We start from the raw sequence: 16,411 nt of genomic DNA, 5'->3' as shown, positions 1-16,411 counted from the left end.
GCTACTTATATCTGTATATCTACGAAGCTGTATTAAAGTAAAGTACATATACTTCTAATACACTTTTGGATAAAAAGATAGCTCATGGCATAAATTAGGAAAACTTTATTGAATAACAAAGATACAAAAGTATATTTCATTAACTTAAGAACTAGTTTTTAATGTACCACTATATAGTTCTGAAGAGAAAATAAATATCTTTTCTTGCAAAATTAGAAATATTGCAAGAATTTTTTCGGACAATATGATAGCCCACGCTGCAGAAAAATAAATATTTACTCACATTTATTAAAGAAAATGTTATGTTAATATTTCGTATTCCTTTATTTTTTACAACTGCTGTCGTTTTTTTTTATTGCGATTTAAATAGAGTTTTCTTTCTCTTTTGTCTTATTTTTCTTTTTTCATAAACTATTTTTGCAGGGAGCTCACCCCAACAATTCTTTATTATATTTAGATCACGTGATCTTGCTGGCCATCATAAAATTTCGATTTTTTTCTCAAAAAAAATACTTTTTCACCGACTGCGTAGTGTGACCATTATCTTATTGGAATTTGAAATTTTGTTAGTTGATCAAGTCAATATCCTTTATACTATTTATTTCTTCAATTAATAAATGTCCATAGGAAACAGAGGTTAGAATTTGCCAAAAAGCATTTAAAATGGTTTAAAAGGTGGAGGAATGTTATTTTTCTCAATGAAAAAATGGTTAATTTAAAAAAAGTGGAAGTATTATTATCATTATTTACGGACGATAGAAAAATTTCTAAGACGCCGACAAATAGGTGGTGGAAGTACAATCATAGTAGTATCATAAAAAGACGGAAATTGTATTTATTGCAGCAATTCTATTATATATACCTCATCACATGCATCATGAAATGTTTGGACAGTGAAGTTCTGATCTTAGACACAGTACAGACTTTCAATATAATAATCATCATAGTTTACACTTTCTATATACAATCTATTTTTCGTCACTAATAATATGCAATTTAATCAATTATAATACTTTATATGTAGATCACGTAATGTTTAGTATAAATGTATACTCGTCGGATATAAATCGTCGTTGATAGATGCACATCTTTTAAATTTCAATTTAAGCTTCCGATTTGCTTTAAATATTAACATATAGTGCTACTATAATAATTACTATATTGGTTATCTATTTTGGTATTTTTTCATAAGTGGATGAGGTTCTATTTAGATCAGATGTTCTTGCTTCGTTATTGTGTGTATTTTTGTTAAAATTTAGTGTTCAATCTTCTTTTAACACGTTCGTCGCCACGTCACCCATATCTATGTGACGGGTATACTTCCGTGGGGGCCCCGTCACCAAAGTATGGGTGACACTCTTCTTGTTCGAGTTAATTAAATATAGAATATTATATATAGAATATACAACATAAAAATATTAAAAACACATTATACTATACTTTGTATTTATTTATATTCTGGATAAAATATTGCATTATACTATATCGCATGGTATTTGTTAAAACATTTCAAACATATTTGGGGTGATTTTGGGCACTTCGAACAATAGTTGTAGACTTCGTCATCACTACTCTCCTCAATTTCAAATATATTTTCACGCTGTTTACTGAATATTTTGAGGATGAAAAAATCACTGATGTATGTCTCATAAGTATGCTTCTCACTAAATGAAAGATCTGAGATGTCTGCCATGAGATCCCTCGGAATACTCGAGCTGGAAAGCTTATCGCTTTCTCCATTTCACAACTAAGTAATCTTTTCTTTACAATGAATCGAACGCGATAAACAATGAATTCCCGATTGTCGCTCTATTTACGTTCTGCGTACCGGCGGACGGATTTGGGCCCCGCAGGAAACTTAGCCGAATCACGTTGGGTGACGAACGTGTTAACCTGTTAACTGCGAGATTTATACGGTGTATACACGTCAAACGCAGGGCAAATGCACTTATTATAAATTTTACGAAAGAAGTAAAGCAAAACGAACAAGGATTACATTTTTATTCGATAAAAAATTTACAATTCATTGTTTAAAAAGATATTATTATTAAAATCTTCAAAATTGATAGAAAGTAATACAATTCATAAATAAGAAAATTTTTAAAAATTTAGTTGATTTCAGTGTGGTATTTTTTAAATAAACATTGCAAGGTACCACACAAAGTGGCACTTTAAAGTAAAGTCGAACACCAGTAATGTAATTCCTTATGGATTCCATTTTTTGAGCAGACGGCATATCTTCGTAGTGGATTTACTTTTGATGGTGTTATAAACTATATAAGCTGGTATAAGTTATATAAGTTGGTATAAAACGCAGAACAATTTATCAATATACGCGCCAAAGAGAATAATCAAATAATCTAACTTTTTTTTATAAAATACATAATAGCTTTTCCGAAAGTATAAAGGAAACATACCACTAAACGTCATTTACATTACTTTTTACTAACATTTTGAGTCTCTATAGTAAATGGTAACTTCTTATTTCATATGGCGAGTATCGTCAACCGCACCGAAATAAAGTTTTGGATTGACGTATACACACGTCAAACGCAGTTAACTGGATAAGTAAAAGGTACTAATTTGAATATTTCAAACTCTACATTCAACAATGCAGAATTTTTCAAAGATATAAAGGAAATTATATAAACACATCATTTAATCATATGAATGCTTATTTAAAGATAAGAAACAACATTACTTATGGAATGGCGTTGTAGAAAGCGTATATACGAATTTAATATATGTACATTTAATCTTTACGTTCGGTCGTAGTTGTGTATTTTCTGTCGCTTAAGCATTTATTCATGTAGACAAATTTGTCGAACTTCGTTGATATTTTCGATAATTAATAAATAGAGTCCCAAACATAACTTATTTTCAGTTTCGTCTCATTTTAGCTTGCAAAAACACGTCTTAAATTTTTTATGATATGTGGCATGAAATCTGCCAGAAGACTCTGTCAGAAGAAAAATGTTTTAATATATAAATCATAATGTCACACACATATTGTAATTTCAGTTAAATAAACATTTCCTTATTGAATATTATTTTAGTATTACTTACTACAAGGGTAAACTATTTACAATACATTTTTGTTACAGGCTCTATTACGTATTATTGAAATCGTTGAAATAAATTACCCAGAAACTATGGGGAGAGTTTTAATTATGCGAGCGCCTAGATGCTTCCCTATTTTATGGACATTGATAAGTACATTTATAAGTAAGTATTTCTTAATTGTTTCTTAAGATCATTTATTATGATCGACAGTACTGTTATATATTGCCCGGAAACATCACTAATTCTAAAACACTTCATACCACAATATCAGCATTTGCATTTCTAATCTCGTATCAAATCGCTGCGTTAACGTTATGTAGAACATTCCACAAAGTTATCGTTAGCAAAATCCCATCTCTCTCCATCACTATTGTTGAAAATATATGTCGGAGATGAAAGAACACCGGAGCCTCCCCTTTGGAACTTCAGAATAATCCCCTAACATTGTAATCTAGAGTCTACTATAGCTGTAATTAAACAATCGTAGTTATTCAATCCGATTGTAATTGTTCGAGATTAGTGACAGTGAGCTTTGGCTCGAGGCGACAGTCTGTCGCCCAACGTAGCCGCGGTCAACGGGACGGGCGTTTCGTCTAACAAAGGTGTAGGTGGAGTGATATTATGACCCTCATTAAAGGAAATACCCATAGAGATACCTGACAGTAAAACATTCCAACGGTTCCTTCGGACAATGAATACCAGATGTTGAGACACTTACACAACACAAGTTCAGTTAGCCCGAGGACCCGCTATGAAACCTGGGTTTTTTTTGGTAATTAAGATTTTTCAAACGGACAGGCAGTCTTTGTCCCAAATTGACCACTTGACAGCGACGTCAATTTCCCTTACTTTCGGAACGAGGGTTATACCCGACGAATTCGATGATTTCGTGTCCTTAGATACACCCCATCATAGTTTTCCTCGGTGACATCATTGGGACGAAAATTCATTCTTTCTTGTGATCTCATCGACGAAGAGGGTAGCGCCTTACGACCTGTGAGTATTACACGTTTGAGTCAGCTTGTGTGAGCAAGTATATCTATCATCCCGTTGACCGTGGATTAGTTATCGAACCTGAGACCATTGTCACTAGTGTCGCGAGTGTGTGACCACCGTGGGTTTGCGTCAACTTTGTAACCTCTTTATTTGTGTCAATAAAAGTCACTTCCGTGCTGTATGAAGATGGATAGCTTCAGTGAAGAATCATTACCTATCCCAAGCCCTCACCGTGATAGCGACTCGAGCACGGACTCGGATCGTGACTCGACATATATGAATATTTATTTTCACATAAAAATGTATTAATTTGTTTAAATCTTTTGCGCAGATGAAAATACAAGAAAAAAATTCATATTTTACTGTGGCACCAATTATCAAGAACAAGGTCCTGGTAGCCTAAGTGACTATATCGATCCTGAATTTATCCCAGATTTCCTCGGAGGATCATCTGAGGTAAGAATAATTATATATAATTTATTAATGTTTAATTTACTATCTTATATTTATGTAAAATGTATTTTTACCGCGAATAAAAAATATCTTCTTTGTAACCGACAATTAACACCATAAAATATTGCATATACCACGTAAATATATGTTTTTATATAATATTATCTTCGTGTTTTCATTATGTAAGATATATGAAAACACATGCAAGAAGTAATACTTCCAACGTCTTTAATACTTCTTAGTTTCAAGTTACTTAGCAATAATATATTTTAACTACTAGGACAATGTATGCGAGGTTTATGGTATGGTACCTCGAAGATTTTATATTTTCGACGCAACTGCTAATAACGTAAGGATTTTTATATCTTTGTCTTATTTGTTAAAAATCGTAGTGATATTTGGTGCTTTTATGTTTTATTATTGTTTTGTACTTATATGTAGCACCTTCTAATAGTTATTAGTCTAGTGTTATGAGAGATCAAAGATATAAGAAATAGAAGAGCCAAATTTTATTAGACTATAACAGCAATTAATCAAAATATATATGTGTGTTCTTATAATCGGGGCTTGCTTAGGGGCTGTTCGTGAAGTTACATAAAACATCTAGGTATTTAATTATCAAATAGTTATTGTCCAATTGTTCGAGACTAGAAAATTGTTCGTGACTGCAGTCGCGTTACGCACATCTTTTTATGAAATACAGTGTATGTATAATATATACATATGCAAGATGAGATTTTGAAGGAGATACCTGAGAAATACTGACCTCATTTTGTATCGAAATAAAGTTTAATAAAATAAAAAAGGATAAAAAAATATACAGAATATGATACATGTTATCGATTTCGATGGCCTTGCAATGTTATCAAGGTCAACATTCTAAATAATTTCTTCCTATATGTATATACAACCGCCACTCGAGTTTCGAAAATCTACACTTAAATTTAGGTTAGGAATCTAAACCCACGATTACACTCGGTTAGAAAAATTTACCAAATGTCCAGCTGGACAAATTGTAAGGTACAAATTAAATAAAAAAAAAAACGGTTACACATTCTGACGTAGACAGCCGTCTTCTTCTTTTTAACAAGAAAGAAACGAAGATATGAAGTATATAGTGATGGATCTGAAGTATCTATGCGTGACAACGGATGCTATTTTTTCTGTATGACTGGAAGATGTAAGCACATTACAAAATAAGTGAGTTCCGAAACTAATGGAGCTTTACTGGGCATTTCTTTCCAAAAGAACGATTGAGTTGCGACCCATGATTCCTTTGAGACTTTTCATCTTCATGACGAATAGAATACGATGCAATAAAAAAAGGTCTGACCTTGAATTTCAAGGTGAAGGTCAATTTTGCGGCTACTTTTTATAGATCTTCGCCGATTCAGATGTGTAGAATAACGCTATAATGTTCATAAAAAATCATTTTCGAATATTCTATACATATATTTCTTTTAGTTTCAAATTGATTTAGTTACTGATAGAACATTCTTTTCATATGATTACTTATTCTTTTGAAGCATTTTAACAAGTACATATACTTATATATATATATACTTACGTATAGCTAACATTATGTTACATTATATCCATCTCCATCAATTTTTTAACTGCCTCATAAGCTTATAATGAATGTCTGTTAGTAGTTATTCAGTCATGATTTTACTTGGGGTAACTGATAAGGGATGACTTGTTATCTTGACTGGTAAACTGATAATTATACTGATAAAATCTGTTAGAGGAGCGCGTGGATGAATGTGTAACAGAAATATATTTCGGTATAAGTGTAAGTACAAATATAAAAATATAAGTACAGTGTAAGACAATCCAGATTCGCACGCTGGCAGCATTGCATTACAACACGGCCCCGTGGGCCTATGGGTATTTGTATAATTCCGAAACTGACCTGTCTATACCTCGCTGCACCATCTGTACAAGGCATATTCCAAAAAAGGGCTATAAGTCTGAGACCCTTCAAATTGATTTAGTACTAAACAACTCTTAACACTTTGACTGCCACGTTGATCATATATTACCGGCCACGGTCTCTCCTGTGACGCCACGGTGGTCATTGGTGACCGGAGCACTTGAACTTCTTACGATTGTAAAAATTGAATGAAAATTGACAGTTAGGGTATTTTGAATATAACCGATAAATAGAAGATACTTTGAAATAAAAAGTGCCCCATTGAACGATTAAACATTTTTATTAGAATATTAATAAAAAAAAAAGAAAATGAAAACAAATCTTGCATCTAACAGTGCACTGTATTTGCATCCATATTTTTGAGGGGTAATCTACGAATATTATTATAAACACACCTTAGAAAATAATCGTAAATGCTGCTTTATAATCATATAATTGAAGTTAGAAGTGTGAATATACTTTACTATTATATATAGAACGAGCAAATACCGTTTATTAATATCTTCTACACGTTTCAACAATATACTCTGGACGTTTTGCTTACGACGAAATAACGAATGCGACTGGTTTGTTGAAATAAACGAAGCCTTGTTATAATATGTCGCTATCAACTGTTACCAAGACGTCACGGTGGTCACCGTGACCACCAATAAGATAAACGGTCCATTGGGGAAGAATGTTGTCTTACATCATCAATTTATTATTATTTTGCCATTATATGCTTTGAATAATAAAAATACTCCCGTGGCGTCTTGAGCGAAACATGTGATTTCGGCGTGGCAGTTAGTGTTAACGGCTTCGAAAACCAGGAAAACTAAACAATTTTTACTTCAACAAAATAAATAAATAAATACACCCGTTTTAATTTATAATCATAGCTTTGTTTATAAATAAATGTAGGAGTGAACTATTTAAAAATGAAATTGAATCTCGCCTGCTGAATGTTTGAATTAGTTTCATCGAATCTGATCGTATGAATTCGAAATATCCCAGGTTATTATGGTTTTTCGAGAATGCACGTTGATTAATTCCTATCGAAAAATGTTAATTTGCTGATCAATGGCATCTTTAATGTCCTAAGCATCCCTACATGAACTTCTGATACGCCTTTTTTAGATGGAATGAGAGCTGTACCTGAATAAACGCGAGGTGTCTAAAATTTCTCGATAACGTCGCGTAATTTCTTCCAAGATCGAAACCTTGGCTATAAGTTCTATTGCGTCATTTTTAATTTACGTTTCGGATGATAGGTTTTCAATTTACATCTGACTATTAGGTATAAAAAGAATTGAAAATACTAAAGATAATGTTAGAAAACAAACCATTATTGCAATTAATATTTTAATATTTTCTTTCAAAAATAGCCATTCTTTATGGTCGTATTATAAAGCTTGTTGATGAACATCTCGAGCGTTATTTTATATTTTCCTGGAAGACACGTACCAGCTATTCCAATTGTCAGGTTCGCTATGAAAAAAAATAATGCTGTACATTTTAATGATATTTAATTTTAGTAATACATTATCTATTATGTTATTGTGTATGGATGAAATTGAGATTTCGTGACTCATCACTTATAAGATTTAATTATGCTGTTAACTTTCTAGTTCTTTTCGAATAATACTTTCACTACGTAAATTCTTTTTGGACAGTGACTTCATCACTTTTTAATATTTTATCACGCGCATCTTAATATTTCATAGTAAATATACTGTTTAAAAGTTTTGATACCTACATTATCATTGTGCATACTGCATACATTTCAAGCAATACTGTTTTAAAACTTTTACATTTAAAACATTTTTCTAAATCCAGTAATTTATTGTTTACATATACTTTTTCACTATAAGTTAAAAATTTAATTTTCACTCCTTTTATATATGTCGGAGATAAGAGGACACCGGTGCCTTCCCTCTGAAACCTCGGGAAAATCCATAAAAACGTTGTAATTAAAATCTACAGTTGTAACTAAACGATTTGCCGTCATTCTAACCAATTGTATTTGTTTGAGACTTGTGACAATGAGCTTGGGCTCAAGGCGACAATTAGTCGCCGAACGTAGCCGCGGTCAACGGGACGAACTCTCCATCTAACAAAGGCATTGAGTAATCCTATAGCTCTCCTTAAAAGAAAGATTTGTAGCGGCACATGGCAGTAAACATTCCAACGGTTTCTGTCCCGTAGCTCGCCACAAGCAGATCCTATTCTCCGGGCAGGATGTTTGCCAGATGTCGACGCGTCTCCACAGTACGTGATCGGCTAGCCCGAGGACCGTCACAAACACTAATATCTAGTTACCTAAAATCCCTCAACAGATACACAGTCTTTGTCCCAGTTACAGGAAACAGGAGAGACCTATTTTCCACGAACGACGTCTCCCACTAGCAACCCTCCCTCAAGGGCAGCTAGCATCCTTTTCTAACTACCGATATGGAGATTGGCCAATTAGCAGCAACGTCAATTTCCCTTACTTTCCGAACGTAGGATGTCCCCGACGAATCCGATGATCTCGTGTCCTTAGACACACCCCGTCATAGTTTTCCTCTGGGGTATCACCGGGACGGAAAGTCACTCTCTCTCTTGCGGTCTCATCGACAAAAAAGGATTAACTCCTTACGGTCAGCGAATATTAACACAGAATCCGACTTAGATTTTTTGCGAGTGCGTATGACTACCGTCCCGTTGTCCGCGGATTCGTTATTGAACCTAGGATCATTGTCATTAGTCTCTCGAGTATCTAATAACCACGGTTACTTGTCCGGTTCTATGGTAATCGTATTTGCACTAGCCAATGTCTTCTCTATTGCATAACGACGACGTGTAATCCAAACGAAGATTCGCTTTACGCCCCTAACCCTAATTCTAATATAAACCCGACATATATATGTATAGATATTGATACATTATATGCTGGTCCCGCTATATGGTGTGATTTTATCATCACTATATTTATCTTACATATGTATAGAATCATTATCAGAATTATTAGAAATTAGGATTTCCAGATTTCTATTCTATATAATAAATTTATTGATAAATGGATTTATTTGCAGTGAGTTAAACTTAATACAGTAATGTGATATAGCTATGACAACTAAATTGATAATTCACAACTCACAACTAACAATTAACAACCCATAACAACTCGCAACTCTCTCAACTCAACTCACGACTCGCAACTAACTCCTCGCAACTAGACTCTCAATTAACAACTGACGGTTAATCGTCTTTCTCCCTCAAACATCCCTTTGTTGTCTTTTCATAACCCCCACCACGTACGTGTTCGATAAGCGTCCGCGCTCATGGTCGTACGCCTTCTTTCGAGTAACTATTTGCCTGAAGGAACGAGGATACATTGATGGGCCACTTGGCCCAGTTGAAGTTTCCTGACTTTTTCGACCTGTCGGCACTTAGGCTTTTTCGCAACGTTGTACATATTTCGTCGGGCCTTTCTTAGACAATCTCTCCACGATACTACATATGTTTGCAGGAACAATATTTACAGGAACTTCTTTTCGCTCTCCTTTTGTTTGATATTTTCCTTTATAGCAATGAAACGCACATCGATGTATGTATAGAAACAAGGTCTATGAGAAATCGTCTAAACTTTAAACATATGTATTATGTTTAATAGATCACAAAATAGAAATCTGAACGTTTGATCTTCTCTTATTGAATTTTGGATTATTTTAATTTTAGTAGCAGAGTTTTTATTCAAAATGCAATAAGAAGGTAGGAAACAATCGTATAACTTTTAAGGGATCATTTTACAAAGAACGCTCCTACCTTCAAATTTATTATAAAACGAATCGCAAAACGGGTTTATTAAATTCTGTAGAGTTATTTGAATGCATACAATTTTCGGGAAAAAATGATCTCCGCTTTACCGTCCTACTTTCGAGTATAAGAACGTCTTCAAATTGAATTTAAAGGTGAGAAAGTAGAGATCTCACCTGAAGAAAATGATCCACACAAACTGCGGTACAACTTTTTCGCGCAAGGTTCGGTAGTTCCAAGATCCATCATTTCTTAGCCAAAAATGAATGAGATCCTTTGATTTTGTTGTAAAACATTTTATTGTTTTATTAAATATATGCAAATTTAATTTTCCTAAGTTAATTTGAGTGCAATTAAATCGACATACAAAATGTTAAATATCTTTTTTACTATTTTCATATCTTTTTTTTTTATTATTCTAGACTATTATACATCTCTAATCATTAATTACGTATACTATCTGTTAAAACCATATATTTAATAATATTCGACACACACGCACAAATGCGCCCACATACATGTGCATTATTGCAAATCTGAAAATTTAACGTACACATTTTTGTGCCGCATTAGCTGTGATTCAGTCCTGTTAATATGCATTATTCACTTTATTATGCTGTTCTTAAGATGTACATTTAACATATATCTTTTTATTAATGTTAGGCCTACATTACTGAAGGAGGAATTGTACCGAAACATCTATATAAAATGGAATTGGAACCTACATCGTCTCAAGAAGAGCATAATCTATATCATTGCATTAGTTTAAGCCGTGGACAAATTCATCGTGTAATAATCCGTTCTAATGATCCAGGAGCAGTTTTAACATGGGATTTTGATGTGATGCGTCATAATATAATATTCACCGTACTTTACCAAGCTTATAACGATGACAAAGATCTTTCATTGGGTATGTATACGTATATGTATATGAATAAAATTACAGATTAATTACAAATTAGAAAGATTTGATTTTGACCCTTTACAGCAACTGCTTCTCAAGCTATTATTAAAGTACTTATTGTATAATGTATTAGCATCTAAATACTTTCAAACAGTGGTCTAACCGATATTTCTATTGCACAACATCTACTCTTTTCTATTATATTAGTTTAGGTAATATGTAATCCATTATCCAAATTATAACAAAAGAGCGCAACTTTGTATTTTATAAAATTATAATTATTTAATTAATGAAGAGAAATCTCTTTCCTGTAACAAACATTGCACATAAACATACGTTGCAGTTATTTATATTTTCAATGACCTCAAAGTTATAAACACTATTGATGTTATGCAATATGAGATAGAAAAATGTAAAATAGATAGAAATATAACACCTTTTGGTTATCCTTCAAAGAAAATTTCACATTTTCAAATACATGAAGTACTCATATCATAATTCAGTTACTATTACTATAACTGTACTATTGCTGCATGATACTGAACTTTATTGAATGATGCAATACATAAAGCACATATGAATTATTATTAGATAAAAGCTAAATTTGTATCCTTTTTATTATATCTATACATATACATAGTTGTTATGTCAACATCACAAAATCAGACGGAAAGGCAAAAGGGAAGAGAGAGAGAGTGTTATTAGAACACATCAGACCCTTTAAATTAGAGTACGAAAAAGAACTTAATCTTAACATTGACGTTAACCTGTCGATTAGCCACGGAGTAACCAGAACATTAAGATATTAATCAAAAATGAATAAAAATTGATAGATGTTCAAAATTGTTTTTTGTGTATTGCATTGGGGATGATTCTAATTTTGAGTTTAAAAAATTGTCATTGTGACGTATAAATAATCGAAAAATAATAAGAAGGGGCAATTGTATCCTTGACATCGAAAAAAGGTGAAAAACATCTTAAAATGTAGAACGAAAGAAGAAAATTAAGAAAAGTTAATAGTAACTTTAATGAAAATTGTTTATTAGGTATGTGTAACAATTGAAATGTTGATTTTAAAAAGGAAAATATACATAGATATACAGAGTGGTTGGTAACTGGTGGTACAAGCAGAAAGGGGGTGATTCTACGCGAAAAAAGAAGTCGAAAATATAGAATAAACATTTTTCGTTTGAGGTTTTGTTTTCGAGAAAATCGACTTTGAATTTTCGCTCGGTACGCGTGCACTTTATCACGTCTCGTTATAACGGATCTCACTGTAGATCGCTGTCTCGATGGAAAAATTAAAAAAAAAAAATTAAAAAAAAATTTTTATTCTATATCTTCGACTTTTTTCGCGTAGAATCACCCCCTTTCCGCTTGTACCACCATTAACCAACCACCCTATATATAATTCGAACCAAATAAATTCTCGGTTGGCAACATTATGGTATAATGTAGAATTGTATATACCAAGAAATGCACGAAAAGAAACAAATTTTTCTTATAATATTTTGCCGTTATTCATACTTCACAATAATGTGATCAAAAATATTCCAAAAATTGAGGTGGGGTGCAGGCTTTTCACAGTTCAACAAAAAATATATGATTTTGATACAATTCAGGGACAAAAATAATTTCACATTCTATTGCGAAAGTATTAAGAAATACGTATTTCATAAATATATTGTATTCGGAATAATTGTATAAATAATCGATGTAAATTTTTCAGAATCTGTTACAGCTGAAGATGCAGAATTATTAGAGATGAAAGAAATCAAAGGACATTTCATTAAGGTCGAACCGAGCATTGTTTGTCATGATGGTGAAAGCATTCAAGTAAGTAAACAAAGAGTATATTGATGTTTTTAAGAATATAATGTATAGAGTACGTTTACAAATATATTCACACATATATTCTATATTTTCTGATTTGATGGAATCAAGTTGATTGACCTTAAATGACTATAGTCATTAAATTATCTTAATGCGGGCTATACTTACGTGTGTTAAAAAATATATATTAACAAAAAAAGAAAAGGACTATGACACCTAGAATACTTCAGATTCTCTTAACAACATTTTTTTGTGTCATCAATATGTTCCACAATATTCCGCTGCCACACTTTACGTGTCTCACCCTGTATATTTCTCGAGCTTTCATGATACTTGGAGCTTTTTAATATTATTATTAAATACGTATATACACTATTTAATATAAATAAAAAGATTTATTTCCACCTTAGTTTACTTTAATCTCTTATATTAGGAGTAAAATTTCCAATGTATATATCACTCTTTAAATACTTCTGCATTCATTTTCTCATTGTTTTATGATTTTTAAAATAAAGGAAAATTAGAGACACGTTTAAATGATCTCAATTGTCGCAATTTTCCCGTCATGTAGTAGTACATTCTTGTGATCCGCTAATATTCAAACAAAACATTACCAACATTCTGTTCTTTGAGAATTTGCATGAGTGAGCAACAATTTCTATATAGAAACAAATAACTTTCATAGATCTTTAGAACAATACAAATTACTTCGCATTATACATACAGTCGATCATAAAAAGATTCGGATATTGTACAATTTTAAATTATAAGCTCTATATTATTATATTTTCAGTAAATGTACAAGAACCAACAAAAGTGTATTTCATTATGTTACACTACACTATATATGGTAGCATAACAGTAGAAAAAAGCTTTTGAGTTATTATTTATTGTTATCTAAATACTAAAAGAAACACTGAAAAAGAGTGATATTTTATATCACAAAAAGTTTCGGATTCTAATACATATGAATCTAAATAATAGAATTATACACATAGAACTAAAACTAATAATGATTATTCGCGAAAGTTAATATTTAGTTGATGACATGGTGTACATTTTTTGGCACAGGGGAAATAATTTTTTTTTAAATAGTTACCACTATTTTGTTTAAACTTATTAATTGTCGTATTTTAAAATTTGTATATCGGCTTTTGCGATTCACTCTAAAGAAGTTAGTTACAAAACTAATACATATTCGCAATCCAAAGTGCTCGGACTTGAACGAAGCATTGTTTACAAACATTGTATATACAGATACTGGTAACATTTAATGAAGAATTAAACTACAAAATTCCTCAATGTATACTTTTCGTCCGAAACTTTTTGCGGCACAAATTTCGCTCTTCTTTAGTATTACTTTTAATATTTAGACAACAATAAATAATAACTCAAAAGTTTTTTTCTACTGTTGTCTATAACAGTATAGCGTAACATAATGTATTACATTTTGTTGATCTTTATACGTTTAGTATAAATATACAAATTAGAAATTAAAATTGTGCAGTGTCCGAATCTTTCCGTGGCCTATATATGCGATCATCTGTATAATTCTCCGCAAATATACAATTTATACACAGGGTTTTCAGAGAAAGATGGTTTTTTCACAAGCCAAACTAAAATGAAAATAAAGTATAAAAAAATTCCATTTGATCTTTAACTTTAAATCATTGGATTTAACCACATAATTAAAGAAGATGAAGGCAACAAACACAACATACATTATGCACATAATAACGTACACTTCACACACAACATTTATAATACTTATAAATCAAGAATTTTATACCATCTGTTACCGAGCAGCTTTTACATACACGATGAAATGTGCTCTATTTTACTTGTATGTAATTATGATAGGAAAAAAATAAAAACCGTGGAAGATGCGGATAAGATTGTGGCAGATGCCTAATGATGGCTCATAAAATCACGTAGCTATCGGGTACTGAAGGTTTAATTGTTGGGCGTGAGAGAGTTTAGGAATATAGCAAGACGTTATGTTGCTTTAACCCGTGAAGTAACCAGCAAAATTAAGAAAAGTGATAAAAAAAATTGTATATCTTTTTTCTGTTAATCGTAGTAAGAGGTGATATTAACATAACGACAATTATAATACAATTAAATATGTAATTCATTTTCCATTATCATGCTTTTTGGAATCGTATACAACGCTCTGCTAGTTTCGTTTCTTTTTAATTGGAAAGAATTTCTCCTATGAGATATCCTACTTCTTTCCATTATCTTTTAAGATTACGTAAGAAATATGTACTTTCATGATATTATAAAATATTATATGTCATATAAATATGAGAAAAAGCAGTCAAATTACCAAATTATATCCATACGCGAGCGAGACTCAGCAGCACGAAATAGTCGCGAGCTTATCGCTTATTGTTAAACTTAGGATGTTAAAGGACAGAAATATTGTCTCTAGAAGAGAGAGCCGCGAGGTAGAGAAAGCGTGGATACCTTTTGGCAAGAAGACTGTAAAAGAATAGCACAACTCTTATTTCAATGTATCGAGATTAAGGAAATATCTGCTAAGTAATTCATTTATGTGGGGTCATTTGTTTATCATACAATGATTACATGTTTTAACATATTTTAGTAATTATTTTTTTATTTTTTATGCTTATAATAATTATTTATTTGAATATAGGGTTCTCATATAATGCAAAATGCTGGTGTGTATATATTGCAATGGCATAATCAAGATGATCCAGGAGAGTTTCTTCCATCTATTAGTGGTCATAAGGCCCAGCTTATGTATTTTTATGAAACATTATCTTCGGTTCATTACAGGTATTTCTTTTTACAAATTAATTTTCATATAATCTGTGTTACACATAAATATACTTGTATAATTTAATTTTTAGAGGATCTATGATGAGCTTGCAATCTGCTATAAGTACAAAATCAGAAGCAACTTCATTTTTGTCTAGATGACGTGTAAACAATACGTCATAGAGTATTTACCAAGGATTAGGATTATGAAACATTGAAAATAGTGGCTTTATTTGAATAAGTTTATTAATTTACAATATATTACAATATGATATTACAATAACATTATAATATTTAAATTTTTGAATCTTAGTTTATAACAGCACTGTTATCATGTTTTAAATAAGTATATAACTATCTATATTGTAATCGCTTGGTAGAGTGCACGAAATTTTAATTCATAAAATATGTAAAACAATTTAAAGTATAATTAAAAGTTTAAATTCGAAATTAACATAATGGAAATTTATATTCCCTCGTGTTTATTTTACTCCTTTAATTCCCGCTAAACAACGAAACTTATTTATATGTATATGTATCTATTAATTTTCCTATCGTTTTCTTCTCACTCAACTTTCATGCAATATCTAAACTATTTTCCCTGAATGAAAATCCTACGTCAAAACTGATTTAACATTATTGATAGGAAATTGTTAATTATAAGTTCA

General features: G+C 31.6%; 1 protein-coding gene across 1 annotated transcript in view; it reads left to right on the top strand.

The window, feature by feature from the left end:
- Nucleotides 1-16,202, top strand: part of retm (real-time) — a 50,881-nt gene extending 34,679 nt beyond the window's left edge. The window contains exons 11-16 of the mRNA XM_033342922.2: nucleotides 3,105-3,225; nucleotides 4,391-4,515; nucleotides 10,886-11,132; nucleotides 12,856-12,962; nucleotides 15,619-15,761; nucleotides 15,836-16,202. Of these exons, the coding sequence (XP_033198813.1) occupies nucleotides 3,105-3,225; nucleotides 4,391-4,515; nucleotides 10,886-11,132; nucleotides 12,856-12,962; nucleotides 15,619-15,761; nucleotides 15,836-15,905 (813 nt within the window). The 3' untranslated portion in view covers nucleotides 15,906-16,202. The remainder of the gene's footprint in view (nucleotides 1-3,104; nucleotides 3,226-4,390; nucleotides 4,516-10,885; nucleotides 11,133-12,855; nucleotides 12,963-15,618; nucleotides 15,762-15,835) is intronic.
- The last annotated feature ends 209 nt before the right edge of the window (nucleotides 16,203-16,411 follow it).

This window comes from Bombus vancouverensis, chromosome 4, assembly GCF_051014615.1.
Source record: "Bombus vancouverensis nearcticus chromosome 4, iyBomVanc1_principal, whole genome shotgun sequence".
Classification (NCBI taxonomy): Eukaryota; Metazoa; Arthropoda; class Insecta; order Hymenoptera; family Apidae; genus Bombus; species Bombus vancouverensis.
This window is presented reverse-complemented; position numbering and strand designations above follow the sequence as displayed.